The sequence below is a fragment of the Plectropomus leopardus genome, chromosome 13 (assembly GCF_026936395.1).
Source record: "Plectropomus leopardus strain MGB_pleo_1.0 chromosome 13, ASM2693639v1, whole genome shotgun sequence".
Taxonomy (NCBI): domain Eukaryota; kingdom Metazoa; phylum Chordata; class Actinopteri; order Perciformes; family Serranidae; genus Plectropomus; species Plectropomus leopardus.
Genome location: NC_142188.1, coordinates 25970532 through 25990101, shown reverse-complemented (window position 1 = coordinate 25990101; position 19570 = coordinate 25970532). Strand labels below are relative to the sequence as shown.

At 41.5% G+C, this 19570-nt stretch overlaps 2 protein-coding genes across 2 annotated transcripts in view; one reads left to right on the top strand and one right to left on the bottom strand.

Annotated features, from left to right (window-relative positions):
• cdh23 (cadherin-related 23) overlaps positions 1 to 19570 on the bottom strand; it is a 247502-nt gene that overhangs the window by 78589 nt on the left and 149343 nt on the right. The window contains exons 21-37 of the mRNA XM_088086382.1: positions 18991 to 19098; positions 16132 to 16321; positions 15683 to 15828; positions 15321 to 15540; positions 14265 to 14417; positions 13918 to 14031; positions 13104 to 13252; positions 8083 to 8143; positions 7422 to 7570; positions 5203 to 5338; positions 4179 to 4567; positions 3719 to 3820; positions 3570 to 3572; positions 3247 to 3396; positions 1785 to 1913; positions 1206 to 1334; positions 783 to 1010 (exon numbers count right to left, since the gene is read on the bottom strand). Coding sequence (XP_087942508.1) covers positions 783 to 1010; positions 1206 to 1334; positions 1785 to 1913; positions 3247 to 3396; positions 3570 to 3572; positions 3719 to 3820; positions 4179 to 4567; positions 5203 to 5338; positions 7422 to 7570; positions 8083 to 8143; positions 13104 to 13252; positions 13918 to 14031; positions 14265 to 14417; positions 15321 to 15540; positions 15683 to 15828; positions 16132 to 16321; positions 18991 to 19098 — 2556 coding nt within the window. The remainder of the gene's footprint in view (positions 1 to 782; positions 1011 to 1205; positions 1335 to 1784; positions 1914 to 3246; positions 3397 to 3569; positions 3573 to 3718; positions 3821 to 4178; positions 4568 to 5202; positions 5339 to 7421; positions 7571 to 8082; positions 8144 to 13103; positions 13253 to 13917; positions 14032 to 14264; positions 14418 to 15320; positions 15541 to 15682; positions 15829 to 16131; positions 16322 to 18990; positions 19099 to 19570) is intronic.
• LOC121954267 (uncharacterized) lies at positions 9920 to 13056 on the top strand. Its single transcript, XM_042501640.2, has 2 exons — positions 9920 to 10217; positions 11766 to 13056. Exon 2 carries the CDS (start codon positions 11778 to 11780, stop codon positions 12273 to 12275), a length of 498 nt encoding a protein of 165 aa, XP_042357574.1. The 5' UTR covers positions 9920 to 10217; positions 11766 to 11777; the 3' UTR covers positions 12276 to 13056.

Here is a 19570-nt window from a genome sequence, read left to right as displayed (position 1 = left end):
TGAGGCAAGCAGACAGCCAGGACCCCCCCCTATAACTACATCATTAAGTTTGTAGTACAACCACTGACCAAAGGAGGGCTCTGTAACAGGATGAGATGTAGAACAACCCCAGTGACCACTCTGCCAACTTCAAATCACCATGAACAGATCAGATTAGATTTATACTACTTTGTGGAGGTTACCGCATAATCGTGCAGTTCTGTTCTGTTTTTCATGGTAATATGTAGCCTGAATGTAATAATGTTACTTGATTTAACAACAATTTTTTGGGAATTTGACCCGTTAACACCAGGATCGACATCAGTTCCTTTTGAAAACACTCGAAAAAACATCATGAGCAACTAAACAAGAAATGTCCCGTAAATTGCCAAATAAATAATGACCTAAAAATTAACTGTATAATGTGTTGTTAGCTATAATTCTTATAATTATATATTTAAACTTTTGTTACATAATGTTTTTTTGTTATTAGCATTTTAAGTATATTTCTTGTTTTTGTTTTAAACATTTGTTTGTTTGTTTCTTTGTACGTGCATATTTTCAGGTAATTTCCTGTTAACTTTTTATTCATTTCTTGACAATTTTTGGAACATTCCTTCTGTAGCCACTAATTGCATTCTTACAATGCTTTTGAAAGTAATCAAGCCTATTTGCTCAGGCTTCAAAGGGTTAATATTAGATGAGAAGCACTTTTTTTGTACTTTGTCTTATATGTCTTTGTCTTATATATGTGTATATGTTATATGTTGTCCTTGTTGTGGCTGCTGTTGCTTGTATCTTACCGACAGAGGTGGCGTGCCGTCATCTTCCACAGTGACAGTAAGTCGGTACTGTTGCTGGCGCTCTCGGTCAGGAGGGGCTGGCCGTGTCACCATCTCTCCGGTCACACGATCCATGCGAAAGGTCAGGTCCTGGTTTCCAGCAGTGATGTAGTAAAACAGCATGGCGTTGGGACCGATGTCTTGGTCAGTAGCTACCACGCGGAGCACTGATGTACCTCCTCCTACATTCTACAATTTACAGAGAAGAGAGAATTTACAAAGAAGCATAATTGATTGTTTACAGTAGAAAAACACAAACTTGTGAAAACTGAAAATCATCAGTTATAAAAGTACTTGACATTGTTCAGCATCAAATGCAAATTTACACACATGCACATTCAAAGCCAAAATTAACATCATGCTCCATGTGATTTGCATTCCTACCTCACTTATGCTGACGTTGTAGCCCCGCTGGCTTTCAATAACAGGCGGGTTGTCATTGACGTCCAGGATGTTGATGGTGAGGGAGAGGTCTGTGTGTCTAGGAGGTGAGCCATTGTCAATGGCACGCACCTGTGGCAACACACCCATGCAGTGGTGGATACTAGTAAGTCTGACCGTGTATTTGGACAGTTGTCATAAATACTTAAAGGAAAAAGATTAAGTGTGTGCATGTCTTCTTCTGTGCTTCATTCAGTGTTGGTACTTCTGTGCACTCTTGTGTTTTGTGCTCTATCTGAGGTGAAAACACTGACATCTGTGGTTGACATAATATTTCGATCTGATCAGATCAGTTCAAAATCTAATAAAATGGTCACACAGCATTTGTAACATCCAAAACTGAATATGGTGTCAAAAACAGTCCGTTTATTTTTAGACGAATCAAGCGTAACAAGGAATCAGTTCACATTTAGGCTGACAGTATACAGCAAGTCAAGGCTGCAGCATAATTGTAAAATGTCTACATGGCCATATAGATTTGTAGTGAAAGATGTCATGACTACATGTAAAATGGTGCCTGACCTTCAGTAGGTAGCGGTCCACTGACTCTCTATCCAGAGGAGCATTAACGTAAACCTCCCCATACGTGTGGTTCACTGTTTTGATCTGGAACACATCCTCCATGTTGCCTGCCACCAGAGTGAAGTTGACCTGGGAGAGAGTAAGGAGTCAGAGAGAGATGAAGAGAAAGTGGGAGAAATGGAAAGACAGTGAAAGAAAAAAAAAAAGAAAAAATCACGTTAACAACAGCTTAGGTTAAGTCAGAAATGTATAAATAGTTTAATAGTTGCATTTGTCTGTGCAGGTTTTAAATCTTAAATGAATCATAGAATATGCCAAAAAATACATGGGGAGTGCAACAGGGCACCCCATGGAGTAAATCAGATCTCATGCTGTTGTTTCAGCAGTCTCCAGCATGTATTGTGGGAAATAGTAAGAAGAAAAATGTGGTGCTTATCTTCTAGAAAACTGTTCTTGGAACTGTGTGTGAGTACACTGAGAGCCAGCACAAACTGGAGTCAAATTCCTTGTATACGTTAACATACTCGACCAATATAGCTGATTCTGATCCTGGTAATCTCTCTTTCATTCCCCATTTTGAAATTTAGTGTAATTTCCACCAGAGGAACATGTTTATGTTTTGTGCTGAAAAGTCATGTTGTTTAGAACTGTAAAGCAGCATAGAAGATTTCCTTTCAACCACAAGGTAAAACGTGTTGTTAAAGCCGGTCTTCTCTGTAATGGTCTCTTGTAATTGCAGTAATAAAGTTTAAGCTCAGTTCAGACAAGAGATTTAAGAGGAGCTGAAACTTGTAACTACTTGCAATGTGTTGGTCTGCAACATTCTGAAAAACTACCAGTTTTCACCAATGCAACTAGAAGAGCAACGACTCGCTGTATTTCGTTCGAATGTGCGGCTTTTTAGGTACAAGCAACAACTGAAGAGTATTTGGGTTTTTTTGAGTATGTGTGTATGACCCTCAGTCCAAAACCGACACACCAGGAGAATGAAGAATGATGTACATGTCAGCAGCCACGGAGACATAAATGTGACAAACGTGGGTGTGGCCGTGACTGAGGGCTGTCAGAGAATGCCACAGCAAGCAAACGCACCGTCTGCTGACAGTTTGTAATTGACTCGATCAGCTGTCTCATCTACAAGCTGATTGGCTGTTGAAACATATGATGTCCCTTATGTTCTAAAACCACTTGAGTTGGCAAGCTGAGTCACAGATGACACCATCAGTCGGCCTAAATTGAGCCGAGACTGGCTACTTCACACCACTGTAACTTTTCCTTCCAATGTTCTAAAATGGTTTTGTTTTGTTGCATTTCTCTGGTCTGTGCTCGGCTTAACTCTGCAACATTATCTGGATAAATATTGATTGATGTTCAAGTGCCACATGAGATCTTTTTATATTAATTGGAGATTTTTTTAATATGTCCGTCTCCATGTATTTCCAGCTTTCTTCATTATCCTCACCAGTCCATTTAATCCAGAGTCTCTGTCCCTTCCCAGCACAACTGCCACTTTTTTCCCCATGGGTGTGTTCTCTGGGATGTCCACTGAAGTATCAGATGTGATGTCAAACTCCGGACTGTTGTCATTCTCATCCAGAATGGTAATTGAAACCTGTCAAACGGTGTGATCAAATATAAGCTCCACAATTTGCCAAATCAATGAAATACTTACCTTTGAGTCTACTCAAATAATCAGAACCTAAGAAGACAACACACTGCAGATAATAATTACATTTCATATTGCTTACCATACTCTGACTAACGTAAAAGAACAGTGAGGCTTACCTTCTGCACTTCCAATGAGAGATGCAATGAATAAAAGAAGAATGCCATTAGGTTTTCTACAACAGAATAGACATGACACATGCTGTAATAAACTACATATTGAACACAAAAAAACAAGATAAAATAAGACAATTCAGAATGGAGCATACCACAGTGGAGTCCCTTTTAGGTCCTCCATCATCAGCTACCACAGTCAAGGTGTACATGTCCCCCATCTCTCTGTCCAGCAAGCCCGTCACTGTGATACGACCCTGAAACATCACACACTTCAGCATACATCTCTGCTTTCATAAAGACTCCACACAAGATACAAATGTGACAAGGACAGACACTAACAAGTATCATAAAAATCAACAGAAAAAAAAATCCCCATTTCCCATCTATCAAAGGAATCAAATGACTTCAAAGCAAACAAGCTCTTTGATCAGCGTACAGTCATGCAGCAACAAGCTTAAATCACAGAGGACGAGGTGTTATTGAATCACTGCGGTAAAGGGATGATGCACATTTGACAGAGGGTGGGTGTCGTCTTTGAAGTGTACAAAAAAAAGACATATGTACATAGTGTTCATATCGCCGGTGACCTTTTCCCACTGCGCCCCTTCTCACCGTGACGCTGTCTATCTTGAAGAGGGCCAGAGCTGCGGGCGACGTATCAGGGTCGAAGCGGTAAGTCAACTGATTCAAGTTGTCGGCTGACTGGGCCTGCACCTGGACCACCTCCGTCCCAGTGGCGATGTTCTCACGGAGCGAAGCCTCGTAACCGGCGGAGAAGAAGGCCACGGCCTCGTCCAGCTCATTAAGTAGCGTGACGTAGACAGTGCAGAAACCTTGGTGGAAAGGTGGAGCCTGGTCAGTGGCCGAGATGTTCATCAGATAGGTGGTCTTGGTCTCGTAGTCCAGGTAGTCCACTGTGGTTACCAGGCCAGTGCTCACATCCACCTCGAATTTGCGGTCTGAACCGGACACAAGGGCATAAGCGACGGCTCCACCATCACCTTAGTAGGAGGAAGAGGGATGGTTGGTACAGAAAAATTTACAATAACAAACTTTAAGAGCTTAAAATAGTTACTAGGATAATTACTGTAACTTGGAAACCTTATAACAATGTTGCTATAGTTACAACATGAAAACAGCACCCTCCTTTCTGTGTATTATTTAACACTGTCCACACTGTTCTGTTGCAGAGTTTATTATAGCTTCAGGCCTGCTCTAAAGTTTTGGAAAATTTATGTCACAGCACCCGATGCGTCATAAGGTGTCCAGGAAACACTTTACACCACGGGAAGTGAATAGAGGAAGTCTGTACTGTGGAGCAGAAGTAAAGTTTTAAATCCCAGTTCCAGTTATTGCAATTTTTTCTGTTTGTGTCCTTGTGATATAACATGGTAAAAATGTTGTTAAGAGGTTTGATATTCCCTTTTGGAGTGGCACCCACTAGTGTCAGGGTTAGTGACCTGCAAACATCTTGTGCCACGTCTGCAAAGCAGAAGTGGGAAGTTTAAAGCCACAGTCAGCAAAATGTCTCTTTCTGTTTTATAGTGTGAGGATAACAACCCGATACTAAACAACAAGAACTGACGTCAAAGTCTGCTCCTGTGCATGATTGTGATAGATCTGAGACTGGACTCACCGCTGTCAGGGTCTGTGGCACGCACCACAATCACAGAGGTGCCAACGCCAGCGGTCTCCCTTAGGCCCAAACGGTTGTATTGTTGTTGGGTGAACACTGGCACCTCGTCATTGGCATCGTCCACATATATGATCACCTGCAGGGGAAGACGTTTGCGGCACATCAACTACATATATCATCTTTGAGGACAGCTTTTACTCTTTAGGAAAGGGGCTTGAATTTTTTTTAATCTATTTTGCCTGGTGCACTCTAGAACACTTTCAGATCTTAACTGATTTTAAAAACGTAGGGCAGCAAAGACATTATGTCAAATTTAACCACTTTTTTTTATATTTTAATCATAAGAACACACTGACCAGATGATTATTCAAGATGCAGGACTGCACACTTGGCACTCATACTTAACAATTTCAAACTGGTGATCCCAGCAACTTGGGAAAAGTCACATGATCAAACGTGACTTCAGATAAAAAACAAACATGGATACAGACCATGATCGTCAGCTAGATGCAAATGTATGTGCCATTTTTTGTATCAAAAAAACAAAACAAAAAAGAGACAAAAACTGTGTATGAAGTAAATGATAGCTGAGAAGACTAACCAGCATATCTTTAACATTTTGCAGCATAAATTTGAAGTGAGTTAAAAAAGTTAATAATAGGGCTTATGCAAGCTACTTATGCTAAGTAGTATGAACAACATTGCGTTCTACACAGATTGTGTAAAAGATCTAACCACATTTCACCCTTTGGTTTGTGACACCATAGTGGTTATGTGTACTATTTTGAAGCCTCAAGCTTAGCATTTGGGCCGTCACCATTGTTTTGGAGCCAGAAGTGACCACATTTGGATGAGGGTGTGGAGCAGCGGAGGAGCAAAGGGGTGGATCTGACTGAGAATCCAAGGAATCCACCCTGCCAGCAACTGGATAGCCAAACCCTAGGGTATACCCTGCTTTATCTTTTTTTTATTCTAAATTGGAATGTAATTTACGAAATGAACACCAATCTACGGGCGGCACGGTGGCTTTGTGGTTAGCACTGTTGCCTCACAGCAAGAGGGTCCCTGGTTCGAATCCCGGCGGGGGCCCTTCTGTGTGGAGTTTGCATGTTCTCCCCGTGTCCGCGTGGGTTCTCTCCGGGGTCTCCGGCTTCCTCCCACGGTCCAAAGACATGCAGCTCAGGTTGATTGATGACTCTAAATTGCCCTTAGGTGTGGTTGTGAGTGTGTATGGTTGTTCGTCTATGTGTGTCGGCCCTGCGATAGTCTGGCGAACTGTCGGCCTTCTGCCCAATGACAGCTGGGATTGGCTCCAGCCCCCCCGCGACCCTTACGAGGACAAGCGGTTACAGAAAATGACTGACTGACTGACACCAATCTACATTAAACAAGACTTGAAACTAGAAGCTGAGACCATGAACTCATTGGGAAAATGTTTACCAAAGAAGAAATCAAGTGAGTAGTGTTTTTTTCACATATACACCTATGAAACCCCACTTACTTTTTTTGCAACCAGTGGAGTCGCCCCCCTACTGGCCATTAATTGAAATGCAGGTTTTTAAACACTTCCATACTGGCTTCAGACCAGGAGATAACCCCTCGGTTTTACATAAGTACACAACATCTGGTTAGTCGCACTTCTCGGTCAGCTCGCTCTCATTGGCTATTGTGGATTTCTGCTCAATATTCCATCTCTGTTTCTTTCAAATAACATGATTTCAAGTTGTAAATATCAAACTTATGATATTTAGGATTTGATCACTTGGGGATCAATTTGGTAACATTAAGATTATGTCTGTAAAGCCCTCTCATACTTCACTATTATTTGGCCAGCCTTGAATTGGGAACACCCCCGCAATTGTCTGTAGAGGCAAAAAGGACCTAAATCTGCCCAATTATCCTCTTGTGAAGCACCAGCACTTGATTATGAGACCACAGACATTAAGATGACATATCTGCATCCCACTTAAAGAGGCTTGATCCTCTGAAGTCCACATTTGTACACAAAATATATCATGAGGGTGTGACAAAGTTGTCCATTTTTAAACTCTTAACATACTGTCCTTTTAAAGCTATAAATCCTCAAGCTCTACAATAAAAAAAGAATAAAATAATTCTACTTGTGTTATGCTACACATTTAGCATTAAGCAGTAGGATAAAACTTGAACATGTTACAGCATCTTCCCCATTCCCCTTCAGCTACCCTCCTCTTCCTCACCCTCACAGAGCTCCTCATGCTGCCCTCGTCACTGTTGTAGGCCTCCACCTCCAACACATGCGAGCTGCTGGTTTCTCTGTCCAGTGCCCTGAGGCCTCTTGTTACCAGCCCGGTCTGTCTGTCTATGCTGAACAGATTGTTGCTGTTGCCTGCATGCATTCATTCACAAACACGAGCAAACATACACACATACACACACAGACAGAGGGAGAGAAAGGGAAAGTGAGCCAGAAAGAGAGTTTTACAGAAATGCACTTTTTTTTAATCAAAACATTTAATTCTAGTCTACCAATTTGGTGAGATAATTTAAGAGACTTCCAATGCAAATTAACTTGTTTAAAGATCCTGTCATTACTGTTATTTTCACTGTCGCACGATCTGTCTTATACACGCTGACTGCTTCCAGCCAAGAGGAACTTCATTGGAAATGAGAGGAATTATCATACTAGCCCATCGGCAAAATTTGCCTTAAAAGTTGGAATCACTAAAATTCTTGAAACTTTTCCTTGAGATCTTGTTTGCATCCACTGGGAAAAAGACTGGATGAACAACACTTTCAAATTAATGATTCAATCTGGTGCATTTAGTCAATTTGTTTGTGACAAAGGATGCCATGTGTGAAGTCAGTCTGGGAGGAAAATCAAAGTACAGCAGCACTCACCAGTGAGGATCCTGTACAGAACTCGGCCATTCTCCCCCTGGTCTGCATCTGTAGCTTGGACCTGTTCAGACACACACAAGCAGAAAGTCCGTCTTAACTGCCGATACATACATTATCTTCAAGAGGACACCAAACACAACCAAATCTATGCAACCCTGTCTACTAGAAACTTCTTTCTTAATTGTGCTGCTGTAGCACATAATCTCTGCCTGGATTATGTTTTTGAAGGACCTTGACACATGAATTTCTGGTTCACATCCAGACCCTTGTCTTTGGTTTGGGCAACAAGTGCACTTTGGTCATGCTAGCCTCTCAGTAAGGGTGGGGGGGATAACCCTCTAAAGTTAGGCTAAAGTTTGGTGATGGAAAAACACCATGGTCACTTCACAGGGCTCCCTTGACCTCTGACCTCAAGATTTCTGAATGAAAATGGATTCTTTTCCGTGAGTCTCCCCTTCACAGACATACCCACTTTGTGCTAGTCCTATGCAGTTTTTTTTGCTGTCATTTCATTCCTAATCAAGACAATTTGGGGAAGAACTGCTTTACCTTGTCAATATGGACTTCATAACTGTTTTGTAATGAAAAATAATTTAATTTAAAAAAACATGATTAAAAAATATGACTAATCATGATTAACTATTAAAATTCTATGATTAATCATGACTTAAAAAATTAATTCCTATTAGCAACATTTTGTCTTTATGGTAATAGGAAATGCAATTTGCTCGGCATTATCTTTCCCTGATAAACATTTTTGCTGTATTAAATTACTTGTATATAAGCTAATTTCTAGGAGACAGAGGAGATCAAAAATATAAAACAAAAACCATTCTGTTACACACAAGGTGGAGCAATAGCATAAACCTCCATTTACAACTGGTACCACTTCAAAGTTAAGATTTTGTTTTTTCATTTTGCAATCTAAAAATGGAGATTGCAAAAATACGCATGTCATTTTGTAAAAACTGAGTCTTTGGATTTAGCAACCAGTGAGTCTGTTGCTTAGTTTTATGAGCTCTGTACTGGGTTTCTCCCCTGAAAGTCCCATGATAGGAAAAAAACATTTTTACTGATTCAATGGTTTCTACAAACAGATGGACAAATCTGTATTTTTTTCCCTCATTTACCACACATCCAATGGTGCCCAGTGTCTTGTTGCCACAACAACCCCAACATAGCTTGGCAGTAAGTCTGTAATGGCAGGACTTCTCTCTCTCTCTCCGAGAAAGGCAAAGTGCCAGAAGCAACCAAAAACCCAAACCCAGCGCAGACAGCATGGCTCCACAGCGTACACAGATAAATAGTAGAGCATGCTGGGCTGCTGGTGAATGGGCCATGTCATAAGACTGACTTCTGAATCCAGAGAGGCTCAGAGCTGCTGGCACTGGATGAGGCTGACTCCATGTCACACCCCGTTCCTCTGTGGATGTGTCAAACCCTGTGGAGGTGCCTACAAAGTGCATATTCAATCGCACACAGAGACACACACTCAAGGCACTCAAGCACATGTACATGCACTCAGGTACGCACAGATACACACACTCTCACAGTCTCTCACTCTCTTGCCCTGTGTGTCCTCCTTTGCTCTCTCTCGCTCTCCCTGTGAAGAGGGGCCCAACTTCAGTCTCATTAGCTTTATAAAGAGATGTGGAGAGAAGAGGAGAAAGAGGAGGAGAGGGGAGGGGGAGACGGGAGAAAAAAGAGGCTGGGGGGTCAGATTGGTGAGTGATGAATAGGGTATTACACAGCGGACTGCACCACTTAGGCCATTAAAGGGGGTGTATAAAGTGTAAGACTACATTGCAGAGCCAGATGTTGTAAGTGTAAGCATGAGGAGTATAACCACTGAGAGATTATTCACTAAGCCTCCGCATGGCTCAGAAAACACACCATTGTCTTTGGCTCCCTGGGATTAAAACAACAGTGAGATATTTTAATGGGAATGCTGCTACCCATATTTTACCCCCTTTCCCTCTTTGGTTGCCCTCTTCCTCCCCAGCGTTTTCCCTTCTGTCTCTGGGAAAGCAGCAGTTTAAGGGGGGAAAACAAGTGCGTGGAGCCAAGAAACAGGTCTGACCTCTGTTACTGGAACTAAGCAAGGTGCTGTTTTAAAGAGTCTCTAAAGAGTTGGTGTGAGTATAAATTTTTGATTTGGGTTTTTTTTATAACAAATTCCTAAAGGTTCAGTCAGAAGAAAACTTAATTCCAAAGCATTTTAAAGATAAACATACTGTATTACAATTCTTACATATCTTAAAGTCTCAAGATTACCAACAATGTCATAATAATGTTTCTTTCAATTCATATTTTATTTCTGCTCTGGGATCTTCCGAAATTAAACTCCTAAAATTCACATTTTGACATGTGAGCTGCTTGACATGTGCTTGCACATTGTCTACGGGAGTGTGGAGACTTTTGTATGCATTTTAGTTTAGTAGTAGTGGCATGATAAGGACTTATCTTGTAGGAAGATTTGAATTTTAGCAAAGACAGGCTGCATATCTGACATCTACAATTTTTTTCTGTGCTCCCCATTCATATTTTCTTCCAGGATGTAGATAATACTGAGAAAATATGGCAAAAAATACTATGAATCACAGGGCAATCAGGAGGCTACAAAAGGTAGAAGAAATCTATAAGCATTTGAAAGTAAGTTATTAACAGAACTTGAGAGCCCACAATTGGTCAAACTTTAAAAAAAAGTGACAAAGTTCGATAAAATGTGTGGGTGAAGAAGTTTTGAAATGACAGTTTCTAAATTAGCTGAGTAGTCAGATCTGAAGGAGCAACAATGTGAGGTGATCGAGAGGGAGAGTACCTTACAGCTAAGCTGCCAAGCTTAAGAGCAGTGTGCCTAATCATGAATCTGTGCAGCACGGTCTACAGTATGTGTGGGTGAGAAAGAAAGTTTGTGTTTGAATAGCTGCGTGCGTGTGTGTGTGTGTGTGTGTGTGTGGCATATGTGCTTGGAGGCGCTGACTAATGAACTGACTCTCTAACGAGCCATCCTGCTCCAGTGGCCTTTTCACAGCTTTCCTGGCATTTGGTCTTAAAAATAATTTCACGTCCCAATGTGTTTCCCTTAAACCGATAAGCCATGCTTTGTCTCCGCTGAATTAAGGACGATGACATTTACAAATGTTACTATGTTGAAGATGGGGGCGCGCAGAATGAGGGGGGGATAATTGGAGACCAGGGTAGAAGAGGTGGGTGCCTTGCATTTTACAAGGGGCATTTTAATAAACCCAATTTGTTTTACATTGAGGAAAGCCTGTCAAGCATTGACTGTTTTGTAGTCCTTGATTTAATAGCTACATAATTGCCGCAAATGCCAAACACTCACCACATCTGCATGTGCATGCAGCCGTTTCTCTGTATATTTGTGCATGTGTGTGTGTATGTGTGTACGTTTATTAGAAGCCCTTGAGTGTGTGATCCCAATAAAGTGAAAATAAACCTACTCAGCTTGGTTAAGCTTGGCTAGTAAGGCAGAGAGCTGCAGTGGCACTTTCACACACACACACACACACACACACACACACACACACACACACACACACACACACACACAAACACAAACAAACAAACACAAACACAGCCACACACACACATGTGCAAACAAACACACATACACCATCCTGACACAGACCTCCTATCTAATGCTGTTTTTTATCATTTAGGTCCAAGAGAAAATGAACACCACGGAAACAGCCTCCAACTTCACCTTTACATCCAGCACAGAAAATGCCACTCTGTCCAGCTTTACAACCACCACCCTCTCTCCCACCATCCCACAGCCTCCATCCTACTCCTCAGACATCCATGACCCAGAATTCACCATCATGGTGGTGCTGGGCTTGTCGCTGCTGCTGGCAGGGTTAGCAGCCTTCCTGGCAGTGTGCCGGCCCTCGGAACAAGACGAGGACTCTGAGGCGAGCTGCAGCCCGGGGGAGAGCTTGACCCGCGGAAGAAACCATTCCAGTGAGCCTCAGCTCAAGGTTTGGAGGAGGCTGGGCTCGTATCGGCGTTCGTACAACATCTCCTTCAGACGGCCGCACCATCGCCGGCCGTATGAGCGCGAGAGCTCACATTTGTCCCGGTCTCCAGCCAGACAGACACCACAGCCAGAAGCCAGTGCAGAGCCCCATCTCACTATGCCTTGTTTATTTGACTATGTCACTGAAATCTGACTCGAGGATAGAATGAAGGCTGACTGACTGCTCCCAAAAAACAAGTGATAAGCTGTATATCTCATGGCTGGTGCTATGAACACCACTAACAGCAGATGCGGCTGAAGAATACATGAAAATAATGGTCAGTTTGTTTTAACATACTTTGAATGCTTGGTGGATGAGGTCTGCAAGTGCTTAAAAACTCAGCAATCGAAAAAATCAATATAGCAGAGCTTACACATTTTGTGACTGCTGTAAAGCTGTTAGACATTTTCAGGACATTTTCAAACTAAATATTTAGACATAAAAATGATTTAACAATGACTCAATTTGATCAAATCGAATTTGAACAGAATTTGAGTATGAATTTGATACATTGTCAAATCTCAAATTCTGCAAAGAAAGACATTCTGATTTAATTTACTTCTTTCCCAAAGTGTATAAGAGCAACTACACAGAAACAGTAAATGATAATTTTACACAAAAAATGTACAGCAAGGTGCCGCAAGACTCCTAATTTTAAGGCCAAACTTAAAAATATAACATATTACATTCAAAGTGTGGGTACAAATATGATTCCTCTGCTTCACGCTGATAATTGCTCCGTTGCAAAAACCCCATCCCTCTGGTAATTCATGTGTATTAAGACAAATATAAGGAATAATTTCATGCAGGTCTCAAACATGATCAGCTACCAACACTGACAAGACAACCTGAGCCAAAAAGAGACTACTCTGACTGATTCTTTGTGTTTTGTGATTGCTACATTATGAAATAAAATTTAAGTTTGACTGCTGAAAGTGCAGTTTGTTACTGGATGTGTTCAGCAGTGTTTGTGTTTTTTACCTGGAGGATGCTGGTTCCTCGGGGCACACTCTCAAGTATGCTGGTCTCATAGCTGTTTTGTAGGAAGATAGGTCTGTTGTCGTTAACATCCTGCACCTCGACAAATACAGTGGCTGTGCCTGTCCTCCGGCTGCCCGCTGGACCGTTGTCTATGTGCAGCAACAGACACATTCACAAACACATCAGCTGAAGTCATTCAGGTTAATGCTGATTTTAGGGTTGATGCCAAGAAAACTTCATGGCTGTTCATCTAACAAGCTGAGGCCATAAATAAAAAAGCATATTATTACAATATATGCAAAATAGAGCTGGTTCTGTGTTAATATGTTACTTTAAACAATCCAATAATCTTCAAAAAATGAAGCAGAAACTAAAAATAGCTTGTTATAATGAAGTAAGGCTGTTACATTGTTGGCTCATCAAAACTTGGGTCATTTTCAGTTGATTGTGAGTTAGAACAATAATTCAGTTCTCTTGCACAGCTTTACATTATCTCTGCCTCCTCTCTCCTCTCTGTGTCTCTGGCCCCCTCAGCAGATAAGCCACCCCGAGTCAATGGTTTCCAAAACAGGAAAACCTCAGTTTTTGTTCTTCCTTTTCAAATAGGAACAAAGGCAGTTGAGCAATACTCTGAAATCACTGCAGATGTGCAGGCATCGCCTTTTTTCATCACTGTAGTTCACGAGTAGAAAGGATCAGCTTTGAAGATCACAAACAAAACAAGTCCTATTAGAACAAATACAAACACAGGATGTGTAAAAATGAGGATGATAAAAGATGATAATGTTTTTCTGTCATTATAGAAATGACACACCTATAGCTTCTACAACCAGAGTGTATGCTGCTTGGGTCTCTCTGTCGAGGCGGACCACAGTCCGAACAACTCCATCTCTGAAGCCCACGCTGAATTTACCATCCTGATTACCACCTAAAAATACAAAACACAAACACATTTCCAAATTAATTTAGAGAATACTAGCATAAATAAACACTGAAATACAGCACAGCTATAATACTGAAAGAAGCATGCTCACCTTGTACACAAACTCACACAGAGACGGATGGATGGACAAAGGGTACCATACGTGCACATAGTCCCCATATCTGTACAACACCATAGCCCACAGACACACAAAAACAACTCCCACTGTGACCTCTGACCTGTGATGAAGTAGCTAAGTTCGGCGTTGAGGCCGGCGTCGTTGTCTGTGCAGCTGAGGCGCGCTACAATGTGGTCTCTAGGGACACTCTCCTTCAGGGACACATTGTACACGCGAGGGTTGAAGGTGGGCGTCTCATCATTTACATCCAGAACTGACCCATGCACACAAACACACAGACAGAAAGACGTGAGGACACACAGATAGATGTACATGACGACAAATAAGGCAGCAGGGTGGTGCTGTGAGAAGAAAGCCTGTTGTTAAAGTTTTACTATGCAGGATTTTCCTTAAAAAAAACAAAAAAACAAACAATATATGGACTCATTCACAAACTCTGCCCTCTGCCTGTTTTTTGTTATTTTCTTTGATGTGGTTTTCTGTGATCGAGACATTTATGTGTGTGTATCCCCACAGTGCTCAGGTGAGGCCATTGCTTTATAAAAAGGTGGTGAAAGTGCCAGATTGTAAGCAGCGAGCGTCCAACAGACACAATGGCAAATATTGCATGGAAATAGCATTGTGAAATAGAGAAGTGCTAAATGAGTGAATCTGAGATTGGCTTTTTTCTTTCACTTTTGCTGGCAAGCGTGTTTACAAACAGTTACTGATAATCTTGCATAGAAAACCTTTAAATCAGAGGAGTCATGGTCTAGTAAAACTTATTAGTCTCTTTTGTAGCTTGGGTCTACAGCTGGTCCTGACTTCACTGTGAATTAAACAGTTAAACAGATCTTTACGAAACAGTTCAAAATATTTTGATGCTTCTGACTCCTTTGAGAAATGCCAGGAAACCTTTATCAGTTTTTCCATTCCAATTTTTATCATTTTTCAGATGATTTTTTTCACGTCCCACCAGCAGGTGGTAGCATCATTCTCAGCAGATTCTTGCAAAGTCAGTGGTTAACAATCTGCCATAATGAAGTAACTCCTCACGTCATGCAGAATCCAATCATACCGTGGCTTGGCAGTTTCACATGTAGGGTAATTTCAGAGAGAGCAAAAGGAAATTAAACCCAATTTATCATCATCATCAGCCACATTTGCAGTCTCCTACCTGTGACAGTGAGGGTTGAAGTGGAGGTGCGAGGGAACTTCCCTGCATCAAATGCAATAATCCTCAGATGATACTGTCCAATCTGCTCACGATCCAGGACTGCCATGGATGTGAGGACGCCGGTGGAGGTGTTCAGGTGGAAGTCGAGTCGAGGCATTCCCATCTGTAAAGCCATTGTTATCAGTCCATTTTTATCCTCATCTGGGTCCTCCACCTGGACCTACAGCAAAGATGTAGAGAGGAAGATACAGAGAAAGAACAGAAAGAGTAAATCATACTTTATAACAGATAGATGATATAAATTCTGAATCCTTATCCTTTTTTAAAATGCCATTATACACAAATATACTCTCATATTTTACCTTAAAAACTGAGGATCCAATGGGCAGTCCCTCTGGCACTTCAGCTACAAAGGGCAGATTAAGGAACGTCGGGTCGTTGTCATTTAAATCCAGCAGGTTGACGAACACTGTGGTGCTTGCTGATGCACGCAGTGGAGGCATACCACCTAAAGAGGGCGCCAGAGAACATATAAAGACACACATACACACACCCCATATCTCATGGTCAAAGGGGTTTATTAGCCACAGTAAAAAGTTTCATGGTCAACATAAAACTTGAGGAATGAGGCTTGAAGAAAGAGGCTAATCGGTCAGGATTGAAAGCTCTCTGCTGAGGATGATATAAGGCCATTTAAAGGTTGCTTACAGATGGTTTAGCTGTTTCATGAGTCAGACAAATTAACACAGTGGAAGGAAAAATACAAGCGCAAACTGACATCCCACAAACTACACACATACACACTACTCACGGTCAACAGCTGAGATAATGATGGTCCTCATGAGGACTGTGTCCCTGGGGTTGGAGCTTTCCCTGTCTAGAGTTACACCACTGGTGCGGATCTTCCCTGTGCTGCTGTTGATGGTGTAGAAGGGGTTTTCTGGACTGATACTGTACATCACTGTCCCGTTGTCCCCATTGTCAGGATCCACTGCCAACACCTGGACAGTGGAGAGACAGGAAAAAACCTTTCTGTATATTCTTTAGTCTCAAAGGGATGGTTTGGATTTCTTGAAATGAGGTTGTATGAGATTCGTATCCATAGTCAGCGTATTACATGCAGTAGATGTCAATCAGCACACCCCAAATTTAGAGATGCAGGCTGGTGTTCGACATGGAAACAAAGCAATGTATTGCTGTGGATGAAAGGTAGCAGCAAATTGTATTTTAGCCACCTATTTAATGTTCGATATATTAGGAGTATTTTCACCACTTTACCTTTCTGTCAGACAGTGTGTTTCAACGGGGAAGTCGTTAATGGCTTACATTCCCCATTTATGCTCTTGTCAAGGCCACCAGACTCCATTGACAAACAGAAGCTGCTGGTCTACTGCTGCCTCGATTGGTTAGTTAGTATGTCTTATTGTGTGGATTTCATGTATCTAAACTAACCATTTTAATAACCAAAGTTACACAATAACACAAACAAAATAACTGTTCTAGGTGATGGTGGACCAGCGGTCCCTGTGTTCAGCAATGTTAAATCACATTTTTTGATGCAGAAAGGTACAAATTGGGCAATATAATGGCTTAATTTTCCTGTTGGAAATAACTGTCTGACATTAAGATAAAGCAGTGATAATATTCTACATATAACATACACTTAAACAGATACTGATTTTTTTGGGGGGGTGGCTAAAATACATTTTGATGCTGACCCCTCCACAGAAATTAATTGCTTAACCTCCGGTCTGCTTCTCTGTGGGCATGTTGACATTTACTGTGTGTAATAAACTGTCTATGGATAAGTACTTACAAAGATTCTGAACTATCCCTGTAACTCTTTGAACAACTCCTCAACAGGATGTGCACTTCCCATACAATTTATAAAAGAATCCTCAAGTTGAACTGTGTGATTCAATGATGTATTACAGAGGACAACTTTAAGATATCAGGAAAGGAATAAGACGTCAGAAAAGTGGGGAGGAATGAGTAAATGAATTGGGGTAGGAAAAAGAACAACAGTAATTGTAGTAGTAATGGCAATAGTAATAACAACATCCTCAACACACCCCCACAGCTTCTCCCCACACAACCCCTTTCAACGGTTTGAACACATCAGTCAGCTGAAAGAAAAATGGTAACGTCTCTTCTCTGACACAAAGTGGCGATGGGTGATAAATGCGTGAAGCCGGGAGCCCGGCTAAAACACTGGCTGATTTTTAAAGAGCTGATCAATTATTCAGTGCACTGACTAAAAACGCTGGAAACTGGTTAATTGGTCATTAGAGGAACAAAGGTTTTGCAGGTATTTAATTATTAAGGGGACATGGTAGGCAGGCATCTTGGAGGCCCATTGATTAGCATCTGCACAGACAAAGGTAGGTGATATAAGGTGTGGGGAAGTGTCTAGCCCGGGCCAGTTGGACTAATCAATTCTGGCCTGAGCAGAGCACATTAAAAGACGGTGAGCAAATATATTAGCCTTGTCTATTGAACTGTAGCACTGCTCTGACTGCAGAGTGGCAGAAAAGAGAATATTGTTTTGAAATGAGATATTAGGGGAGGCTCACTGTATCTGTACAGGTGCTGAATGTAAAAGGCTGCAGCAGTGAGGTGCTCCGAGATTTAAGCGGGCTGATCCTAGCACTGGGCACAGCAACCAAATTCATCGGCTCGCTGGACACCTCCAGGAGGACTCAGCAGGTGGCCTCTTGTCACCATGGAAACACTGGTTGGGCCAGGGCTACATTGAGGCCAATTACAGGACTGTAAGCCTGGGTGGTCCGATGTATTGAAAAATGGTCAGAGGGGCAACAGTGTCTGTCCACAGAGCACAGAGAGTCACATACAGTATGTGTCGCATCACTGGATGCACCATGAATGAACTCAACTGAGGAGTAGCTACAAGAGCGCAGCAATAAGAGGAAAATGTAGCAACGTTTTTAGCAGCGCAACACTTGTATCGTTCCTTTCACTTTCCTTACCATTCCTCCATTCCACTCCTCGCGCTCTGCAAGATGGGGTCTCGCTTCCTTTTCTGCCTAGCAGCTGAATAATTTGCTATGCGTATGACTGCAGGCTACATTTTAATTAGCAATCGGACTCCCTTAATTACACTCACTGACGCCTCTTTAATTAATGGACAATCAGGGCTTAATTAACAACAACACATTGCCAAAGACACCAGCAGGACGATGAGAGAGTTTTGGGTAATATTAGAGTGTTTACTCTGTGATGACCTATGCAGTGATGGCAATTTGTCCCATCAATAGTGAAGGACTATGCATGCAGATGCATCCTGCAACACGCACTGTTTTTCATGTACAGCATGCCTTCCAGTGAAGAATTTGTATTACAACGATGTTCAGTCCTCAAACTTTGATCACTCTACTCTGAAACCAAGTTTTTTTTTCAAAACACACTTTTTTTTCCCAATTCAAGTTTGCAAAGTCTGAGTAATCCAACAAAACCACTCTAAGATAATGAATCAAAGCAGAAAAAACCTCCCTCAATGACACTGGTTCTCTCTCCAAATCACATTTGGGTACAAAAAGCAGAGGCCAACATTTCAATTAATTAATTCCTTATATGTCAGCCACCATTCAACTTACAAAACAAATGCGAAAAAAAACATCAGCTTGTCACTCAGGTAAAGTTAAACACTCACAGAGATAACATCAGTGTTTATCGGGCTCATCTCCACAACGTTGGTATGGTACGGCTCATCCCTCCACACAGGGGCATTGTCATTGATGTCCAGGATGGTGATGTTCACCTAAACAAAGTGGGAGTGAGGAGAGTTAAATAGGTTTTTAACTGCTGGAATGATAGTCTTCTTAAAAAAACAAGGCCTTCTATGCAGTATAAAGATGCAAATACTTTTGAAATTGGTGCTACATGAGCAGAGAAAACAGAGAAAATGGACTGTGGCATTCGCTTTCTCTAAAGAGTTGGAAAACCTAAAACTACTAGAATGCACTGCACCGCACCAGAGAAATAAATGCTGGGTAGGTGACATAATCTGAGCTTGTCATTTACTCAATGGCAGCCAGGTGGAAGCCAAGATATGTTTCTTAAAACCTTTGAAGTGAGAAATAAGCAACGTAGTAACAGGCTTGGTTTTATATGTGTTTTTTATATTTGTTCATATTACTTCAGCATTGCCTAGTTTTACCATTTGATTGGAGTTTGATCTAAGTTTGAGAGAGAAACATAGAAGGGCAGGGTATACAAAAATGGGGAAGTAT